Source organism: Otolemur garnettii, unplaced genomic scaffold (assembly GCF_000181295.1).
Source record: "Otolemur garnettii isolate 467f Iridium unplaced genomic scaffold, OtoGar3 scaffold00011, whole genome shotgun sequence".
Classification (NCBI taxonomy): domain Eukaryota; kingdom Metazoa; phylum Chordata; class Mammalia; order Primates; family Galagidae; genus Otolemur; species Otolemur garnettii.
The window spans coordinates 6,938,422-6,964,341 of NW_003852406.1; the positions used below are offsets into that span (position 1 = coordinate 6,938,422).

The 25,920-nt window shown below is 37.3% G+C and overlaps 1 protein-coding gene across 1 annotated transcript in view; it reads left to right on the top strand.

The window, feature by feature from the left end:
• Positions 1-25,920, top strand: part of UNC13C (unc-13 homolog C) — a 527,267-nt gene that overhangs the window by 169,901 nt on the left and 331,446 nt on the right. Inside the window, 4 exon segments of the mRNA XM_003784369.1 lie at positions 11,495-11,573; positions 12,606-12,611; positions 14,223-14,294; positions 23,376-23,595. Of these exon segments, the coding sequence (XP_003784417.1) occupies positions 11,495-11,573; positions 12,606-12,611; positions 14,223-14,294; positions 23,376-23,595 (377 nt within the window).

Consider the following 25,920-nt stretch of genomic DNA (forward strand, 5'->3'; position numbering starts at 1 on the left):
TAATTATCTTTTATCATCTGTGTCACTTTGTCTTTTATTCTTATGAAGTATAACAAGGAAAGGATAGGATAAATATTTTAAAAATTAAAAACGTGGCACATACTAATTTAAAAGGAGCAAATGTCAATGATTTCATCTAATTCATAACTAGGAAAGGAACAAGTAAGATGTTGAGACTGGTTTAGAGGGACAGGCATGAAAATACCAATCAAAAGATCTTTGAAATAAATTTGCAGACAGATGTAAAGCTGTTTGACACCTGAAAGGACAACAACATTCTAAGTTTTCTTTCCTACTAGACACATGTCCAGCACCATCAATTGCTTTTGTCCCTTTGCATTATGTAGGGTAATAGTTTGACTGACTCTCACAAGAGTTTTTGCAATTGTATGAGGGTTCTGGCAAGTTAGAAAATAGCCTGGTCAACAGAAAATTGTTCTAAGGTGTACATCCTTAGTGCTTTAGAGCACTATTCTATTTTTTGTGTGTGTAATTCCATGCGTAGAAAACATCCAAATAAGCAAATTCATAGAGACAGAATGCAGGTAAGTGGTCACTAGGGCCTGGGGAGAGAAGGAGAGGGAGAGAAAGTGACTGCCTCATAGGTACAGGGTTTCCTTTGGAGGTAATGGATAATGCTCTGGAACCAGATGGCAAAGGTTACACAACTTAGCGAATGCTCTACATGCCACTGATTTGTGCCTTGAAAATAGCGTAACCATTTGAAATGTGAATTTTACCTTATTTTTTTTTAATAATAATATTTTATTTACTTGACTTCTGAATGCCATACAAAATAGATTTGTTTTCTTTCTCATTTTTATTGAATCATAAACACATAGATCATGTATCCATTAATGCATTCATGGGGTACATGCAAGGGTAGAGTACTACTCTAATAGGAAGATCTACTGGATTATGTCCAGCACTCTACTGAAAGGACAATCAGGAATCTTTTTTACTTATTTCCAAATTTTGTATAATTTTTCTTAGAAAATTTTTGCTGGAGTGGTACCTTTCCAAATATAATTTTAATTCAAAAAACTTGTAATGCTTGTGTAATGCTTTTGTAGCTACCTTGTCTTCTTTGAATACTCTACAAGGATAGCTACCTACAAGTTCATGTCTGCCAGGGGCTGTGTTACTAACCTGTTCCTTAGTTTGGAGGAGGTAAATACCCCAGGGTAGCAGTGGGCCAGCATACATTCAATCAGCTTCAGTACTGTTCCTGTCTGCACCGAGTCTCTGCTAAAATGATTGTAGATACATATATACATATGTACGTCCCAATGATACATAATCTACTTACATGTGTTATCTCAGTCAGTGCTCCCAACAATGTTATAAGGCAAGTGTTTTTTATTCAATTTTTCATAAGAAATAACTACACTCAAACAGTTCTCTCTCTTCCCTGTGACTAAGTTCTTGTCTACGATCCCTTTATAGTGTGAGGTCCCTGACCTTCACCTTTACTCCTCAGGCTTCTATCTGCTTTTCCCAGGTATTATTTAAAGGATAAAAATCTAAATCTTAAACCGATACCTGGGTTTCTTTCCTGTCTCATCCCTCTGGTGCCCAGGCCTATTCACTTTAACCTCTACTTTTCACTCATCTTTGCTACATACCAGAGTTTGTTCTAGGGAAGCAGAGATAAATAAGCTCAATTTCTTGATTGTTTGAAATGTATTTTATAGTAGGGACATTCCTTGTACAGAAACATTTCCTGCTTTATAGGGTCAATGACAAAAGACTTAACAACAGTGGGTCTGAAACATATTCCTTGCCCAGTTCAACACCATAGTAGGACATTGTTTTTCAGTAACAAATGTTTTTCTTTCACCCTATACACGGGCTGAGAAACTCATCTGAGGGGAGAGGGGAGCTCTAATTTGCATCTCCCTCCCCTTGCCTTCCTGCTGAGAGTCCCTGATGTTCAAGTACATAGTGTGGGATCCCCTGGGAGGTGGCATTTACATCTGCCTCATGGGTCAATGAATGTGATGATGTCCAAGTTTTGTTTGAGAGGGAAGTTGGTTTTAACCTGTGCTACTTGGAGAGGAGGCAAGTACCAGAAAAGAGAATAGTGGAATTAAAACAAAAAACAAAAAAACAAAAAACCAAGAAGTGTGGAATGGAGTGATATCCCTGAGGATCATCAAAGAGTTTAGGATGGTTAGAACAGAGAAGTTGGAAGACGTCAGAAAGGATGAGACCAAAAGGACAACTGTATCTTACTAGGATGTAAAAGGGTTTGTTTATATCATGTGACCAGTCAGGGGCATAGAGTATGAAAATGACATGTTTACATTTATGATATAGAAAAACAATTTCTCTGATGGCAGTTAAAAAAAAAAACGGGCTGGCAAAAAGCTGGGATATTAGGTAAAATGGTGAGAACTGGACTAAGATACTGTCAGTGGGAAAGTTCAGAAGGGGAAACATGCCAAAAATATTCTATTTTACCAATTCAACAACAAACACTTATTATGCAGTATAAAAAATCGATATGTAACATCAGTTGATGGTTTCTTAAAAATGCTGGCAGACAGGCTCAGCGCCTGTAACTCAGGTGGCTAGGGCTCCAGCCATATACACTGGAACTGGCGGTTTGGAATCCAGCCCAGGCCTGCCAAACAACAATGACAACTACAACCAAAAAATAGCCGGGTGTTGTGACAGGCACCATTAGGCCCAGCTACTTAGGAGGCTGAGGCAAGAGAATCACTTAAACCCAAGAGTTTGAGGTTGCTGTGAGCTGTGATGCTACAGCACTCTACTGAGGGTGACAACTTGAGACTGTCTCAAAAAAAAAAATGTTGGCAGACAAGCAGCAGTTGTAAGAGTTTCATCATGTATACACTTGTACACTTAGTCCAAAATTAGTTAAGTGTCTTGGACAAATGTCACAGTTTTTGCTGGTGACATGACCAGATAACCACGATGTTTTATTGTTTCACTTAAAAACAGTAAGGATGATTTGAGAAAGGATAGAGTCCTGTTTATCTCATTTTGTGTTTTTCTGTAAGGCTGAGCGCCTACCAGCAGCAAAACGTGTGGCACAGCTGTTTGCTATTTGGAACAAAAAATAATAATGGAGCAGCATCTTATAAAATACTAAATCACCGATGCTCTTGATGGCTTAGTGGATGATATTTTGGAAAAAGTTCTACACACTGACAATTCTGATGAAGGGTGGTTCCCAAAATTTGGAATTGAAAAGTTTAAGGAATAAGTTAATTTATTTTTCTTATATTTTCCTTTTCATGCATAGGAAAAATGATTGATTAAATGACAAAAATCTGTCATAGATTAAGGCAATTTAAGAGGGATCTACATTTAAATTCAAATTGCTAAGAAAGCATAGTATCAGAGTTATTTAATTTTTTTCATAATAGTGAAATAATGCTATATTTTATGATATATGATATCTTAGCTTTGATAAAGTATGGAACCAAAAAATCTTTAGGAATTGGTGATTATATGTGGGGAGTGGATCATCTATTGCACAGACACAAATATTCAGTGTTGATAATAAAAAAAAGAATAAAACATCCTGAGTAATTTTCAGCAGGTGAATATTTAAATGAGGTATGTAAAAATCATCAGGAAAATTGTAATGACTGTATCTAAACTACATAATGTCAAGCAAAAAAAAGAGCAAAATATATCCTTGTATGTTTATAATTAAATACCTAAATAAATACAAATAATTTTTTTTTTTTTTTTTTTTTTAGACAGAGTCTATGTCACCCTTGGTAGAATGCTGTGGCGTCACAGCTCACAGCAACCTCAAACTTTTGGGCTTAAGCAGTTCTCTTGCCTCAGCCTCCCAATAGCCGGGACTATAGCTACACAGTGCCTGGCTATTTTTTTTGGTTGTAGTTGTTGTTTGGCAGGCCCGGGTTGGAATCAAATCCACCAGCTCTGGTGTATGTGTCTGGTGCCCTAGCTGCTGAGCTACAGGCGCCAAGCCAATACAAAGAATTTTTTTAATGTCTGAAAGAGACTATAGCTATATTCAGGGATGAAGATTTAGAATGAATGAATCTTTTACATTTCCTTAATATTCTGTAATGCTAAAAAGAAAGATTACATAGCCCTATCCAATAATTGTCTTAGAAACACAGACATAAACAGAATCACTCTCCATTTGTGTTTTTTGGCCAATAGTTTTCAACTGATTTTAAAACTTCTTTAGCTATAAACAAGGTCTACTAATTTGTTTGATTTCTAATGGAAATTATCTAGTCTATGAATATTAGGCAAATAGCCACCAACTTCCATTTGTGGAAATAGCACACCTTTGTCTCAGAATCAGAAAAATATTCCTTTGGAAGAGCTCTTTGATAATTTTAGTTTTTAAAATTGTCTTAACTTTCTTTTAGTTACTATTTTTAAAAACACAAATAAAATTGTATCTGTCACATATATCATGTTTTGAAATATGTACATTGGGAATGACTAAATCTAAGCAATTAACCTATGTGTTACCTTACTTAGTTATCAATTGTTTGGTGAGATCACTTACCATATACTTTCTTAGCATTTTTCAGAAATGCATTACCTTGTTATTAATGATGGTCACCGTGTTGTACAATAATAGATTTCAATAATTTATTCCTTTTATCTCACTATAATTTTGTATCCTTTAACCAACAACTCCCCTCCCTGCCTTCCTTGCCAGCCACCCCTGGTAACTACCTTTCTACTCTCTAGTCCTAGGAGTTCAATGTTTTAAATTCCCCATGTGGTTGAGATCATACAGGGTTTATCTTTCTGTGTCTGGCTTATTTCCTGTAACATAATGTCCTCCAGGCTCTTGCATGTTGCTGCAAATGGCAGGATTTCATTCTTGTTTAAGATAAAATAGTATTATGTTGTATATGTGTTACCACATTTTCATCGTTTATTTATCTGTTGTTGAACAGGTAGGTTTATTTCATGTATTGGCTGTTGTGAATAATGTGATAATAAACATAAGAATGCAGATGTTTTTGATACATACTGATTTAATTTTTTATACATAGCTAGTATGTATCAGATGGATCATAGGCTCGTTCTCTTTTTAATTTTTTGAGGAACCTCCATATTGTTTTTCATAATGGCTCTACCAATCTCTATTCCCACCATGTATAATTGTTCTCTTTTCTTCATTTCATTGACAACACTTGTTATCTTGTCTTTCTGATAGCAGCCATTCTCACATGACATCTCATTGTGGTTTTATTTTACCTTTCATGGTGGTTAGTGGTGTTGAGCACTTTTTCATATACCTGCTTGATAACTTTTCATACAGTACTCTCCTGGTGCCTTGGAGGTCTTTTCCAATCTGTATACCTTTGTGTGTTATCAGATTGATTTTGAATGAAGTAATTATTCTGTACTTAATTGGTAAAATCAGCTTTTATTTCTTCCATTTATATTGTATTTATTTTGTAACAAGACAACTGAGTCAAGATACATAGGAATATACTTTTACATCTCAGATTTTACTAAATTCCATAAACTCTTTTTAATATTACAGAAATAACTGGGAAACAGAACTACTGACATATTAAACTGTTAACTACGTGTAAATTTCAAAGGTCTCACCACAAAAAATAAGGGAGGTAATGGATATGCTAATTAGCTTGATTAACAGTTCACATTGTATACTTCTATCAAAATATCACAATGTACCCCATAAATATATATGATTATAATTTTCAATTAAAATTTTATTAATAAGATCAGGCCTGGTGGCTCATGCCTGTGATCTTAGTAATCTGGGAGGCTCACGAGTTCAAGACCAGCTTGAGCAAGAGTGAGACCCCCATCTCTAAAAAATAGCTGGATGTTGTGGTAGGTGCCTGTAGTCTTAATTATTTGGGAGGCTGAGGCAAGAGGATAGCTTGAGCCCAGGGGTTAGAGGTTGTTGGGAGCTATGACACTATGGTATTCTACCCAGGTGGACAAAGTCAGACTCTGTCTCAAAAATAAACGAATAAATAAATAAATAAATCTTATTAATAAAAACCACATAGGACAGCAAATGTAGAATTAGCTCATATCTAATTTAGCTTTTAATGTAATATGTATTTTGTCAATTTTAGGTAATCTTTGGCTATCCAGCTATTTCCATAGATTTCACCTTTTATCCCATCTGTAATACCTATATACCAATCTGTATACATTCATATGTTATCAGATTGATTTTGAATGGAAGTAATTATTCTGTACTTAATTGGTAAAATCAGCTGTATTTCTTCCATTTATATTGTATTTATTTTGTAACAAGACAACTGAGTCAAAATACATAGGAATATACTTTTATATTATATTTATATAGGTGTACAGTCTAGTCTCCTTTTTCCTGCAGGGGGACACTTAAATAGCTGGGAAAAAACCATTTCAGAAAGATTAGAGCTATTTTATGATCTGAAGATAATACTGTCTGGAAATTCACTGAAAAAAATATCCAAATGTTGACAACATTCCTGGATCATCTGATACATGACTCGTATATCTTCCCCCCTCAAAACCTGCAGATTATTAAGAACGTGAAGTTAGAGGTAAAATAAGGCTGCAAAGGATATCAAGCTGTGCCATAACTGGCTGTATGATCTGGACCTGAGTAATTGTTTAGTTTCATTAAGTGTAAATTAGATTAACCATCCACGCCCCCCCCCACGGCCCTCCCCTGTTCATACTGTTGTAAATATGGAACATGGTGAGCCATAGACCATGGATTCAATTCCTGACTCTGCCATTTCTTACTTAGGTAGTAACCTTGGGGATGAATCTGAAAAATTCTATGTCTCTATTTTCTCATTTATTAAATAAGGGGAAAGTTACACCTATTTTACATCGGATATTTTAAAAATTAGGTAATTTAAGTAAAGTACTTGGAATAATAAGTACTCAGTAAATGTAAGCATTATATCTGGCCCTGGGCGAGTACCACATAAATATCAGCTATTGTTAGCTAGTTTGCTGTCTATATTCAGGGTCATCTTAATTCAATCAGCCATAAGAAAAAGAATGGAAATCAAACGGTTTATTTCCTAGAATGAGACCTGATCTTCTGAGTTACTTGTCTGCTATGGCCTGTTTTGATGACTTCCTCTCACTTCCTCATGAAACTTAGACTATTTCTTCTGGATTTTAATTATTGTACATGAACTTGACCTCTTGCACAGAAGGTTAGGAAACCTTCTGATAAACACTACAAAAATATTTTGCATTTGTGTAGACCTTCAGAGGTACTTCTCTAATCATGAGAGCCAATAGGGCAGACTTTTTTTAAAGGTCTAAGTTTGCTTTATTATTAATCGGTAGATAGGCTCATGGAAGTGTATGTTTATCTCAGTTTCTTAAGCTAATGGTGAAAATGTAAAAGTATGAGGAAATAAAACATGATAAAGAACATTTTTGAGGCTACCTGTGAAGGTTAATAGAGCAATTTTATTGTCGTGCAATTTTCCAAATTACCAAATGTAAGTTCAGTAAAATTAAATGACAAACTCAGAAGAGGCAGAGATAAATTTTAAATGCATTTCTTCTCACTTGAACTCATTATTGCTCAGACTTGGCCTGCAGCCTTGGATATCTCTTCTCTGATGGTACAAGCATAGAAGAGAAGTGTCAGCCCCAAGAAAATGTATTCGTATGTATAACTAATTCCGAAGTCAGGATTCTGGGTGCACCTTGAAAACTTGAATTAAGTTTCTTGAGAGAGAAAACATAAAGGGAAAAAACAGTGATTGCTGATAGGAAGAAAATATACAACTCATTTTTATAACACTTTGCAGTTTATAAATCACTTTCTCTACCATTATCTGAATTGAGCATGTTTCTTAACATAGCTATGAGAGTCACATTATTTAGGAGCTAAAAGATTTCAAAACAATTGAAGATAGCAAGATGGTGTCATTAACCTGTGCTGGGGTGGAAGGAGATTCTATTCCTGCATACTTTAGGTCATTATTAATATTGTTCACAGAGAGGTAAAAGTAGAAACTGCTTTGAATCACAGCCTGAGATTGGAGTAAATGAATCTGGATTTTTTTTTTTTTAATTTCAGGTTAATGTGAGGGTACAAACAACCAGGTCACAATATGTGAATTTGTTAGGTAGTGTTCCTCTTATAGTTGTGTCCCACACCCAAAAGGTGTGCCATACACCTTTTATGTACACCATTGTGCCCATTCAGGGGAGCACCCCAAACTCTTCCCCAGGTTCTTTCTCCCCCCAGCTTGAATTGAAATGAGGTTTTCTCCTATGTGGGCCTGAATTAGATCATCTACTAGCTTCACGTTAGTATTGGGTACATTGGATATTAGCTTTTCCATTCCTGTGATACTTTACTAAGAAGAAGGTGTTTCAATTCCATCCGGGTTAATACAAAAGATGTAAAGTCTCCCTCTTTTTTATGGCTGAATAGTATTCCATATGTTTACACAACTGTCTACATATACACAGTTTGTTAATCCATTCCTGAGTTGATGGGCATTTAGGTTGTTTCCACATCTTGGTGTTTGTAGATTGAACTGCGATAAACAATATAGTGCAAATGTCTTTATGATAAAATGATTTTTTTTTTCTTCTGGGTAGATGCCTAGTAATGGGATTGCAGGGTCAAATAGGAGATATAATTTGAGTTCTTTGAGGATTCTCCATACTTCTTTTCAAAGAGGCTGTATTAGTTTGTAGTTCCACCAACAGTGTGAAAGTGATCCCCTCTCTCCACATCTCTACCAGCATCTACAGCTTTGGAACTTTGTGATGTGGGCTAATCTTACTGGCATTAGATAATATATTAGGGTGGTTTTGATGATTTGCATTTCTCTGATGATTAGGGATGAAAAGCATTTTTTCATGTGTTTGTTAGCTGTTCATCTGTCTTCCTCAGAGAAGGTTCTATTCATGTGTCTTGCCCAGTGATAGATGAGATTGTTTGCTCTGTTTTTATTGATTAATTTGAACTCTCTGTAGATCCTAGATATCAAACTTTTGTCAGATTCATAATATGCAAATATCTTTTCCCATTCTGAAGGTTGTCTTTTTGCTTTGATTGTTGTGTCCTTACCTATGCAGAAGCTTTTCAGTTTAATTAAGTCCAATTTATTTTTTTTTGTTGTTGCAATTGCCCCTGAATTCTTCTTCATAAAATCCTTCCCCAGGCTGACATCCTCATGAGTTTTTCCTATACTTTGTTCTAGGATTTTGATCATTTCATGCCTTACATTTAAATCTTTTATCCATCTCAAGCAATTTTTGTAGGTGGCGAAACGTGCATGTCCAGTTTCAGTCTTATACCTGTGGTTATCCAGTTCTCCCAGCACCATTTATTGAATAGCGATTTTTCCCCCCAGTGTATATTTTTGTTTGTTCTATCAAAGATCAGATGGCTGTAAGAGACTTGTTTCATCTCTTGGTTTTCTATTTTGTTCTAAATGTCTGTGTCTCTGTTTTTGTGCCAATACCATGCTGTTTTGATTGGAAAGATTTTTTTCAAGAAATAATTCACATACCCCCTTTCCCCTGTATTTGATGTGTTGAATGTGGGAGGGTCATGTGTGAATTGGCAGGGAGAGGGAAGGAGTACAGAAAGAGGACGGGAGGGAAGTGAGAAGTTACCTGATGGAGCAGTAAGTGTACATTCTGATGATGGGGACTTTGACTCACAGGGCTGTGCCTATCACAGCCCTTTACCTAAAAGATGGCAATTGGCATTATTAGGGGCAATTAGGGAAACCACATTAGCTTCTGTATCATACAGTTGGTTGGGGAGAGGATCGTAAACTCCACCCTTCCTTCTGTACACATTCTCTTACCTTCTTTTCTCCTTTCATCTTTCGTAATCTCTGGTCCACATTTACTCCTTTCCCTTCTTCTGTGATCTAAAGATAACTTTTATTTGAAATGTATGACAGAATACGTTGCTTATCACTGACATCTTTTGTGTACATTCGCAATGGTTTTAGTATTTCACACTCACTGTTTGAGCCTCACTTAAAAGTTAGGGTGTTACTGCTCTTCACCTATTACTTTTTTATCAATATTGCTATTTTGTTTTATGACTGTTAAACCTGAATTATATGATACATTTGGTGAATTGTGCAAAAATATCATGCTAGTCATTGATACTTTAAGAAGTGTTCAAGTTAGGAGTGTGGCTACTAAGAAACAAAAGTTACCATTTATTAAGCTAAGCAACACAAACATGGAGGCCATCTCTCTTGTCAGTGGGAAATTGGAGTATAAAATGCTGACAGCCTATCATTGGCTCTTGTAGTTTATTTCAACGACAGTTGCCCAGCTAGCACCCAGAGGCATAAACTGTGTTGTTCATGGTGAATCAGCTGACCCCAAGCAAGAGGTCAGCAAGAGGTTTGTAGTTCAAGTGAACACAAGGAGATGCTATTATCGTCAGTGATTCTAGCATCTTTTTGGTTCTATAAAATGACTAGATTTGATGCAGTACAAAGTCAAATTCATTGCGTCAAACTCATTTTTTAAGAAACATACAGATTCACGTCTCTTTTAAACATATTTTGTGAAATGATGTGTGCTTATAAGAAACAATGACCATTACCAGATTTATAACATAGTGAGCATCTTTTTTTCCCTTACCTAGTCACTCCACAGAGGAAACTATAGTTATCAATTTCATGATTATTCTGGATATTTTCTGTACATATGCAAACACGCACACATTTGGGATCGTACTAAATTTACTAATGTGGAAATTTTACTTTATTACTTTAAATATTTGAGTATTTTTATATGTATACGTATATGTTTATCTCTTCCACTTTAACTATTGCACTCTTCCCATTAATTTATTTCATCAGTATACTATTGATGACTATGGAGATAACCTAGTTTTTGTTCCTATTACAAAAAATTGTAATGGACATCCTCATGCAACAACTTCATTCTGTGCATTTTTCTGTGGGATAAATTCAGATAAGTGGAACTTCTGGTATAAAGTAATCACTGATATTTTCAACATGTCCATGACCTTTTGAGATGCTATCTTTGCAATTAATCTGCAAAGATGAAGCATATAAAAATGTTATTTTTAGAATAAATGTAATTTCTCTACCATTGCAGACAGACAAAACTTACACCAAAAAATAAGTTCTGTTTCCTCCTGGTACAGCAGGAAACAGTACAAAGTTCCATATATCTAATAATTTTCATTCTTCTCTCTGTGTAAAGCAGTGACTCTAACCAGGCCATGTTGATCTTAAAGGAACTATCAAAGAAGACAAATAATCAACAGGTGTGGCTGGTAGCTAGAGTCTTCTTGCTTCATGCTGGACCAAGTCCTAGAGCCTTGGATCTTTGCTGCTTTGTGAATTTATTGAAAGCCATTTATCTATTTAATATTTTTCACAGCCTTTATGTTGTTCAACAGCATAACAGTGTTTAACAGTGTTTTTGTTTTTTGTCATAGGAAGTCATCTTACCCATGGAAATTATTTATTGCTTTTCTTTCCCCTTTCAGGGCTGGGTGGGGACTTTATGGTATTGACAGTATGCCAGATCTCCGCAGGAAAAAGACTTTGCCTATCGTGCGAGATGTGGTGAGTTATGCCTTTTTAATTCTCTTTGATTTCATGTGTTGCCTTTTTCTTTACTAAAATGAAATATCCTTCTCATCAACTGCCTAGCCTGTGAGTATTTTACAGAATAAAATACATGAGATCACATTCTACCAAGTGTTCTATTTATTATTACTTTAAAAATCAATTAGATGGAGGAAATAACTCTAACCCTTTGACAGCTTTGATATTAGCTGAAATTACAATTGAGTTAAAATGACCCTATGATTGAGCAAAAGAAATTACACAGCATGCCAGCTAAGCTCCTGCAACTGGGCTTTGATATGTTCAGTGTTATGAATGACCACAAGTTTAATTTGCAAAGTTTAAGGCTCAATTTGAACTTCTTTCCTGTAACCCAATACACTTGAATACTTTAGAAAGCAGGTAGATAGTATCAATCTGCTCTTAGTTCTGCTAAGGTCAATTCTAGCCAAATTAACAACCTCTCTTACTAGCTAAAGAAAACCATAGCTTCCACGTCATTAAAATCTTTATTATTCCTGGTCATGACTCTGAATATATCATTCTCCTCTAATGAAATATGCTGAAACCACTTTGAAAAGCAAAGAACTGATAGTGATCTGTATTAAATTAAAAAAATTATAGTCCATAAGCCTGGAAAAGGAAGTATTTTCTCTCGTCCAAAATGTCATCATATTTTTATAGGCATATTTTAATAATTTATGGTATAAAAAATGGTATTTCCCCCAGAGAAGCCTAAATTCCCTTTTAGCCACAATATGCATAATTTTGGATATAAGTAATTTTTAATTTTGCTAAGAAAACTTGGCTTCTTAAGACTATCACTTTGGTTTTAACTTATGGTCTGGACTGGAAAGGTCTTAGACTGGAAAGCATGACATGTCAGTACCATTAGCCTAAGTTCCTGCCTTTGTTGTGCAGACATTATTTTGAATTGTTTGGCTAATTTAACATTGTTATGTATTTTTTCTTAACTCTCATATGTCTAATTATCCATACTTTGTTTCCTCTCACTCCTGGAATCTTCAGGCCATGGTAAGTTTTGATTTATTTCATTAATATTTGTCAGTCTTCTCAAACATACACTGCACTTACTCATGGAGTAAATGAGGGTGACATGGAGAAATCAAAAGACAGAGACATACAAGATGAAGGAGTTTGAATTCTCCAAGATTTAACATGTAGTTAAATTCTAAAAGACCCAATTATGTATACCACAGGAACAAACACAGACAAATGTAAGTAGAGGGACACTATTTATCAGAGATGGAAGATTATCTTGGGTTTACCCTGGAGGTAAACCTTTCATAGGTTCCCATGGTATGGTTGAGATGAATGGAGACAGACATCCTTAATCAGATATGTCCTGAATTTTATCTGATTGGATGACAATGCCCAAGGAGATATTTTTATTACCACATGAGGCTAGGGATGATCAGGAATGCATTATTTCACTGTGACTTCCTTTTGCTCCTCGTGGAATATCAGATTTAATATTCCTATATGGAACTTTTACTTTCCAAAATTCTCTACAGCATGGCCAGATTTATTGTATTGCATATGGTTTTATGTAGGGACAGGGGATGATGTTTCTGTTTTATAGGTATGAGAACTAAGGGGACTTGATTCTTATTTAAAATTACCTATGTTACAGAAATTTAAGTAAGGAAAATCAATGCAGATATAATGTTTCTTAGGAGGTAAAAGGAACACTCAGAAGAAAATATTCTGAAAAGATGTGGAAGAACATTCTGGGGAACTGTGAACAATTAAAAAACCAACTAATACCAATTATAATTCAGGAGTATCACTAAGGTGACCAGATGTCCCGCTTTTGGCGGGACAGTCCTGATTTTTAACAATTTGTCCTGTGTCCTGCAGCATTTTTAAAAAGTCCCGATTTTTGGAAAGAATGCACGACAATCTAGGGAAGGGCGGGATAATGGGAAGGGAATATACCGTGTGGCTGCTGAAAAGGTTAATGTAACTCCATTTGGGAATGAAAAGGTTAATGTAACTTCATTTAGAAATGAAAAGGCTAATGTAAACTCCCTACTCCCCTCCTGGGCAAGGTCACCCAGGTGGAATCAGTATCAGAAGGATACTGGCTCCCTCCGGGCAAGGACAATTAGCTCAGAAGGAGCCAATCTGTCTGGAACAAATAAGTAGCCTTTCCCCCAGAGGGTCCCTAACCATAAACAGCTCAGCCAGTAGCCCCCCACCCCTCAAGTCAATGGTGTCCCACTTTACCAATGTTAAAATCTGGTCACCTTAAGTATCACCTAAGTTAGGCTGGCTTTCATGTCCTGTTTTATGAAAAAATTGTGATTGTGACCACTATAGGGAGTGGTCATGATCCTTTTGCTACCCTAGAAGCTTTGGGCTGGTCACCATGCCTTGCTGGGCCTCCATTTCATCATCTATAAAGTTTAGGATCGGATTCAGTGATCTCCAAGGTCTTTCCAGTTTTAATGTCCTGTGATTCCATGTTCCAGTTGTGTTGGCTGATTACTGAAAATGGAATGTCCCTATTACCTAAAACATGAATGGTGGTAGCTCATATTCTTCTTTTTTTACCTTCTGATGAACATTATCTACATGGCAACATCTCTATGTATTAATAAGTCATAATTCTATTTATTTTAGACATTGGCTGCCCGGAAATCTGGACTGTCCCTGGCTATGGTGATTAGGACTTCACTGAACAATGAGGAACTGGTAGGTGCAATGTCAATCACTATCGATATATTGATCATAGTCGTAGAAGGAAAACCCTTCTGCTTGAGATGCTCAACTGTGATAATTATGCCAATGTTCCAGCTATAACTGGGAGCATGGGAACTCCAGATGCCAAACCCCCTTCCTTAAGGCCTCAGCTTCACTATCATACCAAATCTACCCTGGCTCCTCACACCATATGCATCTTCTCATCTTTAGGAATGCTTTCTAGCCTAATGTAGCTCACCTGTTATTCTCCTCCTGGAAAAAAAAATCCAATTTTTTATTTTATTTATTTATTTTTGCTTTTTTTTTTTTTTTTTGGCCAGGGCTGGGTTTGAACCTGCCACCTATTTTTTTTTTTTAAAACACAATTTAGGTTTTGCCTCTTTTGTGAGGCTTTCCCCAAACACCCTTCTCCCCTTCTAGATGAATTATTAGTTTTCTCCTCTGAGCTTTTATAACATTTAATCATGGTATCCATGGTAGTATGATGAGTAGTGAAGTCCCCGAGGTCTGAATCCCATCTGTGTCGCTTAATTAGCAGTGTTACCACAAGTGTCTGGCAAGTTATGTAACTTCTCTGAGCCCGAGTTCCTCCACCTATACGCTGAAGTAATAATAAACTAGGAGGATGAAAGGAGTAGATATATACTGAACACTCAGCACAGCCTAGAGCATGGAAAACAATATATTATGAACTTCTGGTCTTATTATTTTTGCTATTATCATTAACTTGCTGATTTTACATGAACCTTTTCTTTTAAAGTCTGATGTCCTTGAGGGATGCTCTATCTTGTTTGTTATTCTTTTTAACAGTTTTCACCACCATTGCTTAGTGTGCTGGTCAGCACTTGGCAGAGACTCTGTAAATTCCAGTTGGATGAGAGAAATCGGCTCAGGTGAAGATACTAGTAGGCTGCAAATATCTAGGTCAGGGGTTCTTAAATTTGGCTCATTCAAACACCTGAGGGAGCTTTAAAATGTGGGCCACTGGGGTCTCATGCCCAGCAGTTCTGATTTAATTGCTTTCAGGTGTAGTCTGATAGCTTAGGTTTGAGGTTTGTATTTTTTTTTTTTTAATAAACTTTGAGTGTCCAATGTCGTGTTGTGGCCACTCTGCCAGCACACTCAGCTGCGAGTTTCTCAGGACAATTGATCTGTGTCCCCCTTATGGAAACTAACATATCCTACCTCCCTTAACTTTAGCATCTTTGTTGATCTTCTAGAATAAAAGTGCTACCCATGTCCTACATTACTTGCTTTAACTTTCTGTATACTTGACATTTCAAAAACATTATTTATGTTTCTCATTCTCATTCTTTTTTCTGCCATTGTCATCTTCCACCCAGAAATCAACCTTTCTTAGGTTTTTGTATTAGCAACCTTCCTCCACCCCAATACACGTCAGTAAAACAATGCATGTCCATGTTAGCATCTGAAGGCTACAACAAGTTAATATGTTTTCTATTGTGCTCAAAATTAAAAATAAATGTGACTGCATTCCTAGTGTCTCATTCTTATCTATTAGATTTGTGATGCAATGGCATATTTTGAGCATGGTCTAGATACAAAAGAGGTAGACATCCTTCAGTGTATGAGAGAGCTCCCCATTGCTTACTGAATCTTAAAGCATCTTTTAGGGAAATAACCAAGGTTCGAATATTTTATTGACAAAATTCTTCACTGTTCCTTTTTTCTGTTTTAAAATATGGTATTTGATTTAAACTGTGAATACCCATCCCTATGAGTTAGCAGGAAAGCCATAGAAATTAAATAAAAATCAGTGTCATGCTACTGTATTTTCTGAGGTCCTAGACAAGGAACACATCCACCCTTTATGGTTAAATTAGCTATTGATGTGTTTTTTAGCAACTTAAAAAGATCACTTTACTCCTTCAGCTGCAGAAGGCCTAAAAGACTTTCCTATGTTGGTGCTGGATGGATGAACAGAGCCCCCTCTCAAATTCATAAAGCCCATTTCCCTGGGGCTCATGTCTCAAAAAATAAATGAAGTATGACTTCTGTACAACAGGCGTATTAAATGTCACTGTTGATAGGCTGTCACAGTCAGTCATTACATGGGCAACTAACATAAATGCTGAAGCAAATAATTTCCAGCCCTTGGTGCTGGATGTCATTCTAGGCAGCCTCGATGGGTAAGCATGAAATATCTGCCTCTGCAAGAAGGAAAATGGCTTGGTGATGTGAAAAATAACAAATGGTAGTGCTTCTATTGTAATTAAAGAGATGCACAGTAAAATATTCAGTCATCTCTTTCAAGGAAGGAAGGGGCTCTGACACCTGATCCAAGAAGATGGTGGGTTGTCCAGCACTGCCTCCATGAGCACTGCCTTGGCAGATCTTTCCAGATGCCCTATCACCAACAACGCCAACTCACCCACCAGGCGCTATTGAGACTGACTGGGAACTTCAGTCTAATAAGCCATTAAGAACTATGGTTTCTAAAATTTTCCTTATGGCTTAATCATACAGGTAGGAATAACCAATCAATGACCCGTACTCCACCATAGGCTGCCTGGGACTCTCCTTTCTGTCCTTGGGCTTGCTTCCCCCGAGCGACTGTTTTCTTGGTGTGGTTAATCAAAGCAGATACCTTCAATAATTCAACACATACTTACTGACTGCTGACTATGGGTCAGACATTGTTTCAGACTGGAAATAAGGCTGTGAATAAATAACTCAGATAAAAATTTCTACCTTCTAAGACTTCTAATAGAGTGGGGAGGGGACTGGGATATTTGGAGATGTACCCATTGTTGCTACAAGATAGAATGGAAATTTTTCGTAGGCAGGAGTGTTTAAACCAAGATAGACTCAGATGAGGGTTGTGGGAAACTCAGGTAGAGGGAATAATCCAAATCACCAAGTCTAAAATGGATTTTTAGAGCCCTATTTGTTGTATCTGGGTAAATGGGCATCTTAAGATGGGCTGGTCTAAACTCCAGACTTCCAGGAAGTTTCAATTTTCAGTAAGGAGAAGTTTGTCTAGGAGAATGGAGGGGTCATTTTTCCAATAGCAGCATTCTGGCCAAATGGATAGGACTAGAAAGAGCTAGGTGAGGGGGTATTCAGGAGATCAGACCCCCGTCCTATGCCTAGCATGACACCAGAAAAATAACATGGAAGAAGAAAGCTGCTCAGAATCCCTGTCTAACACTCAGAGTTCAGTCAGGGCCGGAGGCTCACACCACACTCGGGTACTCCATATTCCTTCCCAGACATAGTAACTCTCAGGCCATAAAAGAGAACTCCTCTTCTGTGGCCTCTGTCAGTTTCCATTCCAGTGGTTAAAAATTAGACTTTCTGCATTAAAATGGCTGACTTTCCCCCCATGGAGAAATTCACACCCATTTTTGGCCTCATATTTAATAAATTAGTGATCTCAAAACACCTCCATTATTTATATAAGCATGTTAATTCACAGTTTGAACGAGAGGAAGAAAATGACATTGGTAATACATGGAAGCTCTCTCCTACTGTATTCTCAGACTGTGTGCCGGGTCACAACAGAGGGCGGCCTCTGAACTGTGCTCTCCTTGCCCTAGCGAATCAGCCAATGTCTCATGGTTCTGCCCTCTTTGTTTGGACTCACTCCACAAGTTACATAGGAGAATATTAGTATCTGATATAAAACAATAGTAGTAAAAGGAACTTACTTACATTCTTACAGGGATAGAGATATAACTTTTAGTCTATAATTTCTACTGTCAAAAAGAAAAAGAAAACTATGTAATTTTAGCTTCTCTGTTCAGTCTCTCCTGCTGATGAATCTCATGGGTAAATCAGCCCTGAAACTATGTCTGGTTTTATACTCGGAACTTCTTCTAGCCTTGCTCTATCTTCATGTTTATAATAAATTTCAAAGGTTACATTGTACCTACTGTTTACTCTGCAAATATTTCTGATGCTTTTGTCTGGAAACAATAGGATTTATACATATATATATATTTTTTTTTCTACAAAGCATGCATCAAGTCCTTGAAAAATGCTTCAACACGAGAACCATATTTCTTCTTGAAATTATCAAAACGTAATAATTTGGAGTGTAGAGAAGGGCTCGTTTACATAACCACAGGAAAACCCATAGGATGAGGAGGAAAACAGATCTTCATTAGTTTCGTTATTTGTAAGCACCGTAAGGAGAGAAGAAAGAATCTGGCAAATCGAGGCAGACAAGCCTTGTCCCTGTAATAATTCTTAACAGTTGGTAGATTAGAATATTGATGGTCCAAAAAGGCTAGTCATTGCTCTTGGCAGGATGCCCGATTGCTTCATTCCTCCGACTGGTTTTACTCTCCTCAGGTAGTTATGAATAGAAAAGGCAATTCATTTTCTTTCAGTGTCCGAATTGTTCCAAAAGTGATATGTTAGTGTAACTCACTCTACTTTTTAGAGTGAGGACTTATAACAAAATATTTGTCTAGTCTAGGATGTGAACATCCCCCCTTTGTAGTCTATAGGTTATAGCTGGCTAGATAGGCTTATCAGAGAGTGAAAATGTTCCTCACTCTCTTTCTACAGCTCAATACGATGTCTGCGCACGTTAGAAATTGCCTTCCTTGTTGGAATCACTTAAGCAATGGAATGATGATATTTTACTAATTGCAAAAGTCTCACATCCTCTTTATATATAAAAATATATATATTAGAAGGGTATATATTGAACTGTGCCTAACTTACAAAAATTAAATTGAATATATAAATTAGTATTACAAGAATGTATTTGTTGTAATCTTAAATACATTTTTGTATTTAAGTGTACATTTATGTACTTGTAATCTTAAATACATTTTTTAGAAAATAATATTTATTTCTTTTAGAAGATTTGAAAAGTGCAGGGACAAGTCACTGATAGGACCAAATCCCTCTGTCCTTGGTCCTAATCCCAGTAATTAGGTTTCTGTTTGTTCCTAAGTATACTCCTTCTGTGTGTTGGGTTGTAAATGTATTACTCAGGCCACAGACCTTGTCTTAATAACATTCTCTTTCCATCTTTTCTCTTCAGCTATTACCCATAGCTAAACATCTAGCTGCCTGCTCTCATACACATTTTTTAAAAAAGGTATTTTCTTCCCTTTAATCTCATTCCTAATGGCGAACTACCGGCTTCCATGTGCCGTGATCTATGGTGAATTTTAGGGTTTCCCCTTGTTTTCTTCTGCCATCTTCTACTCAGTGCTTCCTGAAGAAAAAAACCTTCTTCCCCCAAGATGTACATTCCCTGCGATACGAGAATCTTCTCCTATGAGAAGCAGCCTTCTGTGCTGTCCCCAGCTATTGATTCCCCATGTTTCTGAAAGGACCATCACCCCAGCGTATACTTTGGTGGAGTCTGGAATGTTTTCATATGGCATTTATTTTAGAATCATTTTCAGCTTTCATAAACACATGCCCATATCCCAGAAATCCAGAATTAAAAGATTCATATCCTTATTTCCCTCGGACTAGGCATATAGATCCTCTAGTAATGTATGTGGTGTTTTTTCCTCTAGCTTTGTAGCTCTTAAATATTAGAATTTATGTTAAGTCCTTGTTGAATTGATTTTCAATGTTCTGTCTAGTAAATTTTCCATGTTGCTTGTTTTTTGAAATTAGCCTCACTCTCCCTTTGCATGAAATGGATTATGGCTCTTTAACCAAACCAAACAACATTACAGTAAAGCCTTCTGAGCTGTCCATTCACAACATGTATTTCTTTTCCTCCAGCATGTTTAATTTTTTAGCAAGTGTTGATAAAATTTATTACTCCTACTATAACCTAAGGACTCAGAGCACTGACTATATATCACTTGAATTCAATAAAAAGAAAGTACAGGCAGGGAATTAGATAAAATATATTAATCATTTACTTAATCTTGAGGTATGTGAACAAGTTCATGTTCAAAAACAACCCCTTGCCCAACTCTACTGCCTAAATTTGCATATAGTATATTTCTTACTTTTCTTGTTTCATTAGCATTCTCTGTTCTGTTCCCACTTCATATTCCATTTAATTACAATAGTAGTTATATTGCCCTCCTTAAGACAAACAACAAATTGCCTAATTCAGCTGAAAGTAGATATAACTGAATTCCTTCCTTAGTTTCCAGCTAGACCACACACACACACACACACACACACACGAACCTTAGGCCCCTCAGCTCAGCTAGAACAGGAGACTATCTGTGGATGGCTAATGAAAAATCTGTTATGCCAAAGATCGCTCAATTCACTTAATGATACTGGGGATATTCACTATGCCAGGCATTAAGGGGGAGGCAAAGATGAATAATACATACCCCTGATTCACAAAGAACTCTCAACACTTCCTTGGGAGACAGCTTCATTATGAATTGAAGCCAAGAAATTTATGTGTACGTGGCTCAGGCTGTCTTTGTAGAAAAATAATGTATCCAGTTTTGAATCTCTATAAACCCTTATACTACATGCTAGGGTCTCCCACTGGAGTGATGTCCATGATGACCATCCTGCTTCTCTGAAGACTGGCTTAAGTATATAAATATGTAAACACCTTTCAGTTGATAAGATCTTAATCTGGTGAATGGATCTAGCTGTTCAAAGTCAGAAAAATGTTTTTTCTTTTTTAAAAATATTTCAGATTAATATGAGGGTGCACACAACTAGGTACGTTGTTTGCATGGGTCAGGTAACACCCAAGTTGTCGTTGAGTCCTTCACCCCCGAGGTGGCCATATATTCCTACATTGTACTCTTTAGGTGGGAGCATATCAAAGCCCCCCCTTCCTTTCTTGAATTTAATTGTGGGCCTGTAGATGTTAATGTACTAGTTTCCAATTAGTATTGAGTACCCGGGGTGCTTGCTTTCCCATTCTTGAGGTACTTTACTAAGGAGAATGTTCTTCAATTCCATCCTGGTAAACACAAGAGATGTAAAATTAAAAACAAGTTTTAGCAAGACTTGACTCCCTGGTAGGCAACCTCCCCAGGACCATTATCAAATATATTCTGGGAAAACACACAGTGGAGGGGATATACTAATAAAGGGAGATGCTGTTATCATCCTGTGGAGTTGAAAAATAATGGAAAGTTGGTCATTTCAACACTGTGGGAAGATATTCTAAAATGATATTTGAGGATAATTAATTCAAAATATAAATGGTTCCCTCCTAGTATTACTTACCAGCGTGGTTCCCACAGGATTCAGGTAAATATCCATTCATTATGCATCAGGCAGTTTTATGAAATTGCCTGTAAACATAACCTAGGAGGGTGCTGGTCTTTCTCTCAGAAAGTCACCTGCAGAGTAGATATAGAAGCATAGAGGGGAACTGGGCCAATCCACTCTCTTGTCTATCCGCCTATGTTTGGGTATTTTGTTTTGTTTTTAAATCTACCATAGATACTAATACTTAGTATTTATTTACTGTTTTGAATTCTAAAGATTATTTTTGTTACCATTATATAATTTGATCTTCAAAATTATTACCAAAACAGAGGAGGAAAGTGAGTTTTATTTTTATTTATTTAATTTATTATTATTATTTTTTGTGTGTGTGTGTGTGGTTTTTGGCTGGGGCTAGGTTTAAACCTGCCACGTCTGGTATATGGGGCCAGCGCCCTACTCCTTTGAGCCACAGGCACTGCCAGTTTTATTTTTATTTTTTATTTTTGGAGACAGAGTCTGAAGCTGTTGCCCTGGGTAGAGTGCTGTGGCATCACAGCTCACAGCAACCTCAAACTCTTGGGGGTAAACAATTCTCTTGTCTCAGCCTTCCAAGCTGGGACTACAGGCGCCTGCCACAATGCCCGGCTTCTTTTTTGGTTGTAGTTGTCTTTGTTTGGCAGGCCTGGGCTGGATTTGAACCCACCAGCTGCAGTGTATGTGGCTGGCGCCCTAGCTGCTGAGCTACAGGTAACGAGCCAAGGAAAGTGAGTTTTAGAGACTGTTCATCTCTATATAAATTATAAGGCTCATAAGTACCAGGATGTTTATTTGTTTTTCATAAATGTGTGTGTATATATGTTATAAAAAACAATATTTACATATTACAATATGTGTCAAGTCATGATCCCCAAAGTCAAGGCCCACCCCTACTATGACAGCACCTGGACTTCTTTTTCAAGTTTATTTAGTGACATGGTTTATTTCCAGGAACAATGGCAATATTTACATGTGCCAGGAACAATGACCAGCACTGTTTAGGTACCAAGGAGAGAAAGATGGAAGAAGTCTAAAGAAGTCCATTTTTCATATCATGTACCCGGTCTATGCTGGGGAACACAGGTCTCCTGGCTACTATTTAGATTTTTCCACCTCATGAATAGCCATCATTAGAAAGTCCTTCCATATGCTGTTACAAATGAGCTGCCTTTGCAATACCAAGCACCATGAGAAAGCATCCCATTCAAGTTCCAGGGGTCCTCAAACTTTTTAAACAGGGAGCCAGTTCACTGTCCCTCGCTGGAGGGCTGGACTGCAGGCCCTGGAACAAGTCAGCTGCTAAGCAGGACAGGCAGCAGCGGCAAAAACTCCCGGTGGGCCGGATAAATGTCCTAAGCAGGCTGCACGTAGCCCATGGGCCGTAGTTTGAGGACGCCTGCATTAAACCTTTATCTATTACTATGCTTTCTTATGAATGAGTTAATAATGAAATCCTTCCTAAGTGATACTGAAAACAGTTCTCTGCAGAATAAATTATAGAAGAATTCCTTGTAGCTGGGAAGTGGTGAAGTATCAGGGAGGGTTAAGGTAGAATGCAAAAGATGGATGGAGTCAGTATTCTTGTAGGAGTCGAGGAACATGGCCACTAGGAAGTAATTAGAACTGTATGCTCCTATGAAGGGGCTGCATGGCAGTGGAGCCCAGTCCACTCTGGAAGATTAGGAAATTCCTTGTGTTCTAGCAACTGAATTAGGCCTGAAAGCAATGAGAGAAGAATGAGTCAGCAGAGTTATTCTTACTGTCATTTAAATCAACGATCCAGGTAGTTTCTCAAAATAGCATATTTGGGAAAAGTAAAAAAACGGTTTGTTTCATGTCAAAATTCTCCAGATCCACTGATTAGGCTTGCTTTGAGAACTTCTCTCATCTCCACAGAAAATGCACGTCTTCAAGAAGACCTTGCAGGCCTTGATCTACCCCATGTCATCCACCACGCCACACAATTTTGAGGTCTGGACAGCCACCACGCCCACCTACTGCTATGAGTGTGAAGGGCTTCTCTGGGGCATCGCTCGGCAAGGTGTGAAGTGCCTGGAGTGTGGGGTGAAGTGCCATGAAAAGTGTCAGGACCTCCTAAACGCCGACTGTTTGCAGAGTGAGTACTCGGCCGGGCTGCAGGTGTGGCCTGCAGAGCCCACTTTATTCCGCATATATTTTCAGATTTGACCTCTTCAGCTCTTGCTGGTTTTCAACAACTCCTTCCTACCCACCCCTCCCATTTCCTCAAAGATATGCACAGTGCCTATCAACTCATAATTGAAGATGCATTCCCACAGTGCTGAACCAGGGCTGTTAGAACCCTTAGCATGAGCACCTGGAGTGAAATTACACGCTCATCAAGTATTCAGCATCAATATTTCAAAGGGACTTCCAGTCTCTTTTCTTACTCGTATGTCATCATAGCCCCAGGTGGTAATTGGGAATGTGTCAAGTCAAGATCCCCAAACAGGGGCCACGACACACCCCTACTATGACAGCATCTAGAATTCTTTTTCCAGCTTACTTAGTGACATGGTTTATTTCCTTCCAGGGCCCCTGCCCAGGCCTTAGAAATGAGGGATCTTGGGTTTGAATGCTAAAGAAAAATGTAACTTACTGGATATGTCATCTTGAACAAATTGTTCTTTAAACTTACTGAGGCTTCATTTTCTTTCCCTGAATGACCACGGATGACAAAATCTACTTCTCAGGGTTATTAGAAAGGCCAAACATTGAAAAGGAAAATAAAAGTTGAACGAAATAGCCTCTGCCAAGAGGCTGCCACCAGATGCTTAATGAATATTAATGGCCTCTGTATTCTTTCACACTTTGGAATGGGTACATGCCACTTTGATTTTTATGGCAAGTTATCTTAAGTTTTACATCTCCAAAAAATCCTTTATCTGATTACTTTAGGTCCAGAAATTCTAAACCATTATACACTAAAAATAATAAAATTGAGTTTCACTGCTGTACTTATTTGGCACTGTCACGAAGAAAAAAATTGCCAAAACAATTCTGCTGAAAGATGTACTAGGTCAGACAATTAAATTCATGAACTCATCCTAGAAAAAGTGCTGCTTATGAATGATTTTGAAATGTTTCTTTTATTCTTTTTCTATTGTCTATAAGACTTGGCATGATCTGTTTTTTTGGAAATTATCTTTTATTTATAAATATTAGTTTCCTTTTTTTTTTGAGACTTTGGAAAAACCAAGTAAGAAGAAGAAGTGAACTGATCAAAGTATTCTATAATAGACATACTTCTATCTGACAATGTGAATGTTACTTTCTTTGCATTATTACCATTCTTATTGCTTATTATTTTGTTGCAGCAATCGTCTGATTTCTTTTCCGAAGGTATTTATCTTCATTCGTTCTTTATGAGGTTTTTGTTCTCGGTCCTTATGTTAAATATTTTTATTGTTATTAAATTTGGCCTTTTTAATTCTGTGAAGGCAAAAGTGGAAACCTAATATACACATGTATAAGTAAGAAAAAAAAAGAAAAAATGCTGCTTACCTCATTGCTGAGTATCACTGCAGTCACCTTTGACTGCGCCTTTGAGGTACTACCCTTAGGAAGCTGCGCACCGATTCCACCACCTAGTCTAACCTTCACAGCAACTTTGAAATGGCCATCAGAGCCATCATCAGACTCAGTCTGGAAGTTTGGGAAAAGTGCTGTATGCTATTGCTGAATCTCACTGTGGTCACCTTCGAAGGACTCTGTTTGGCCATCTGGTGACTAAGTGACATTCAGCAATAAGAGATGTAGCAATGTTTCTAGGATGAGTTCACGAAACAATTGTCAGAACATGTATATTAATTTGTTAGTATTGTCTTTTTCTGCATCTAACTATTGTCCTCTCTGCTTAGTTTTTCTATGAATGCAATAAACGTAAGGTGCATGCGTTGCCTGAATTGAGGGTGGGGTGTGGAGGAGTAAGTCAAAAGAAAGGCTAAGTCAGAAATGTTGTCCCAGGTGGCGATTGTAACAGTCTAATTGTGTATTCTCTTTACACAATTAGATCCGATGGAGGCTGTGTTAAGGATAAGAAATTTTATTTTTAGCAAAAGAAGTGGTATTCCTTCCTTGAAATAAAGGGTATATTTAGGAAGGATTGCTTAAAAGGGAGGGAGATGGACTTGACATTATTCATCCAATTTACTTGCAAAGTCTCATAATCTAAATAAAATCTCCTTGTTTAATAATGAATGGTAATCAGGTACCTTAAGAAAGAAGCAGACTGGCTTGGTGCGTGTAGCACAGTGGTTACAGCTCCAGCCACACACACCGAGGCTGGAAGGTTCAAACCCAGCCCCGGCCTGCTAAACAACAATGACAACTGCAACAAAAAATAGCCAGGTGTTGGCTCGGCGCCTATAGCTCAACCGGCTAAGGCGCCAGCCACGTACACCTAAGGTGGCGGGTTCAAATC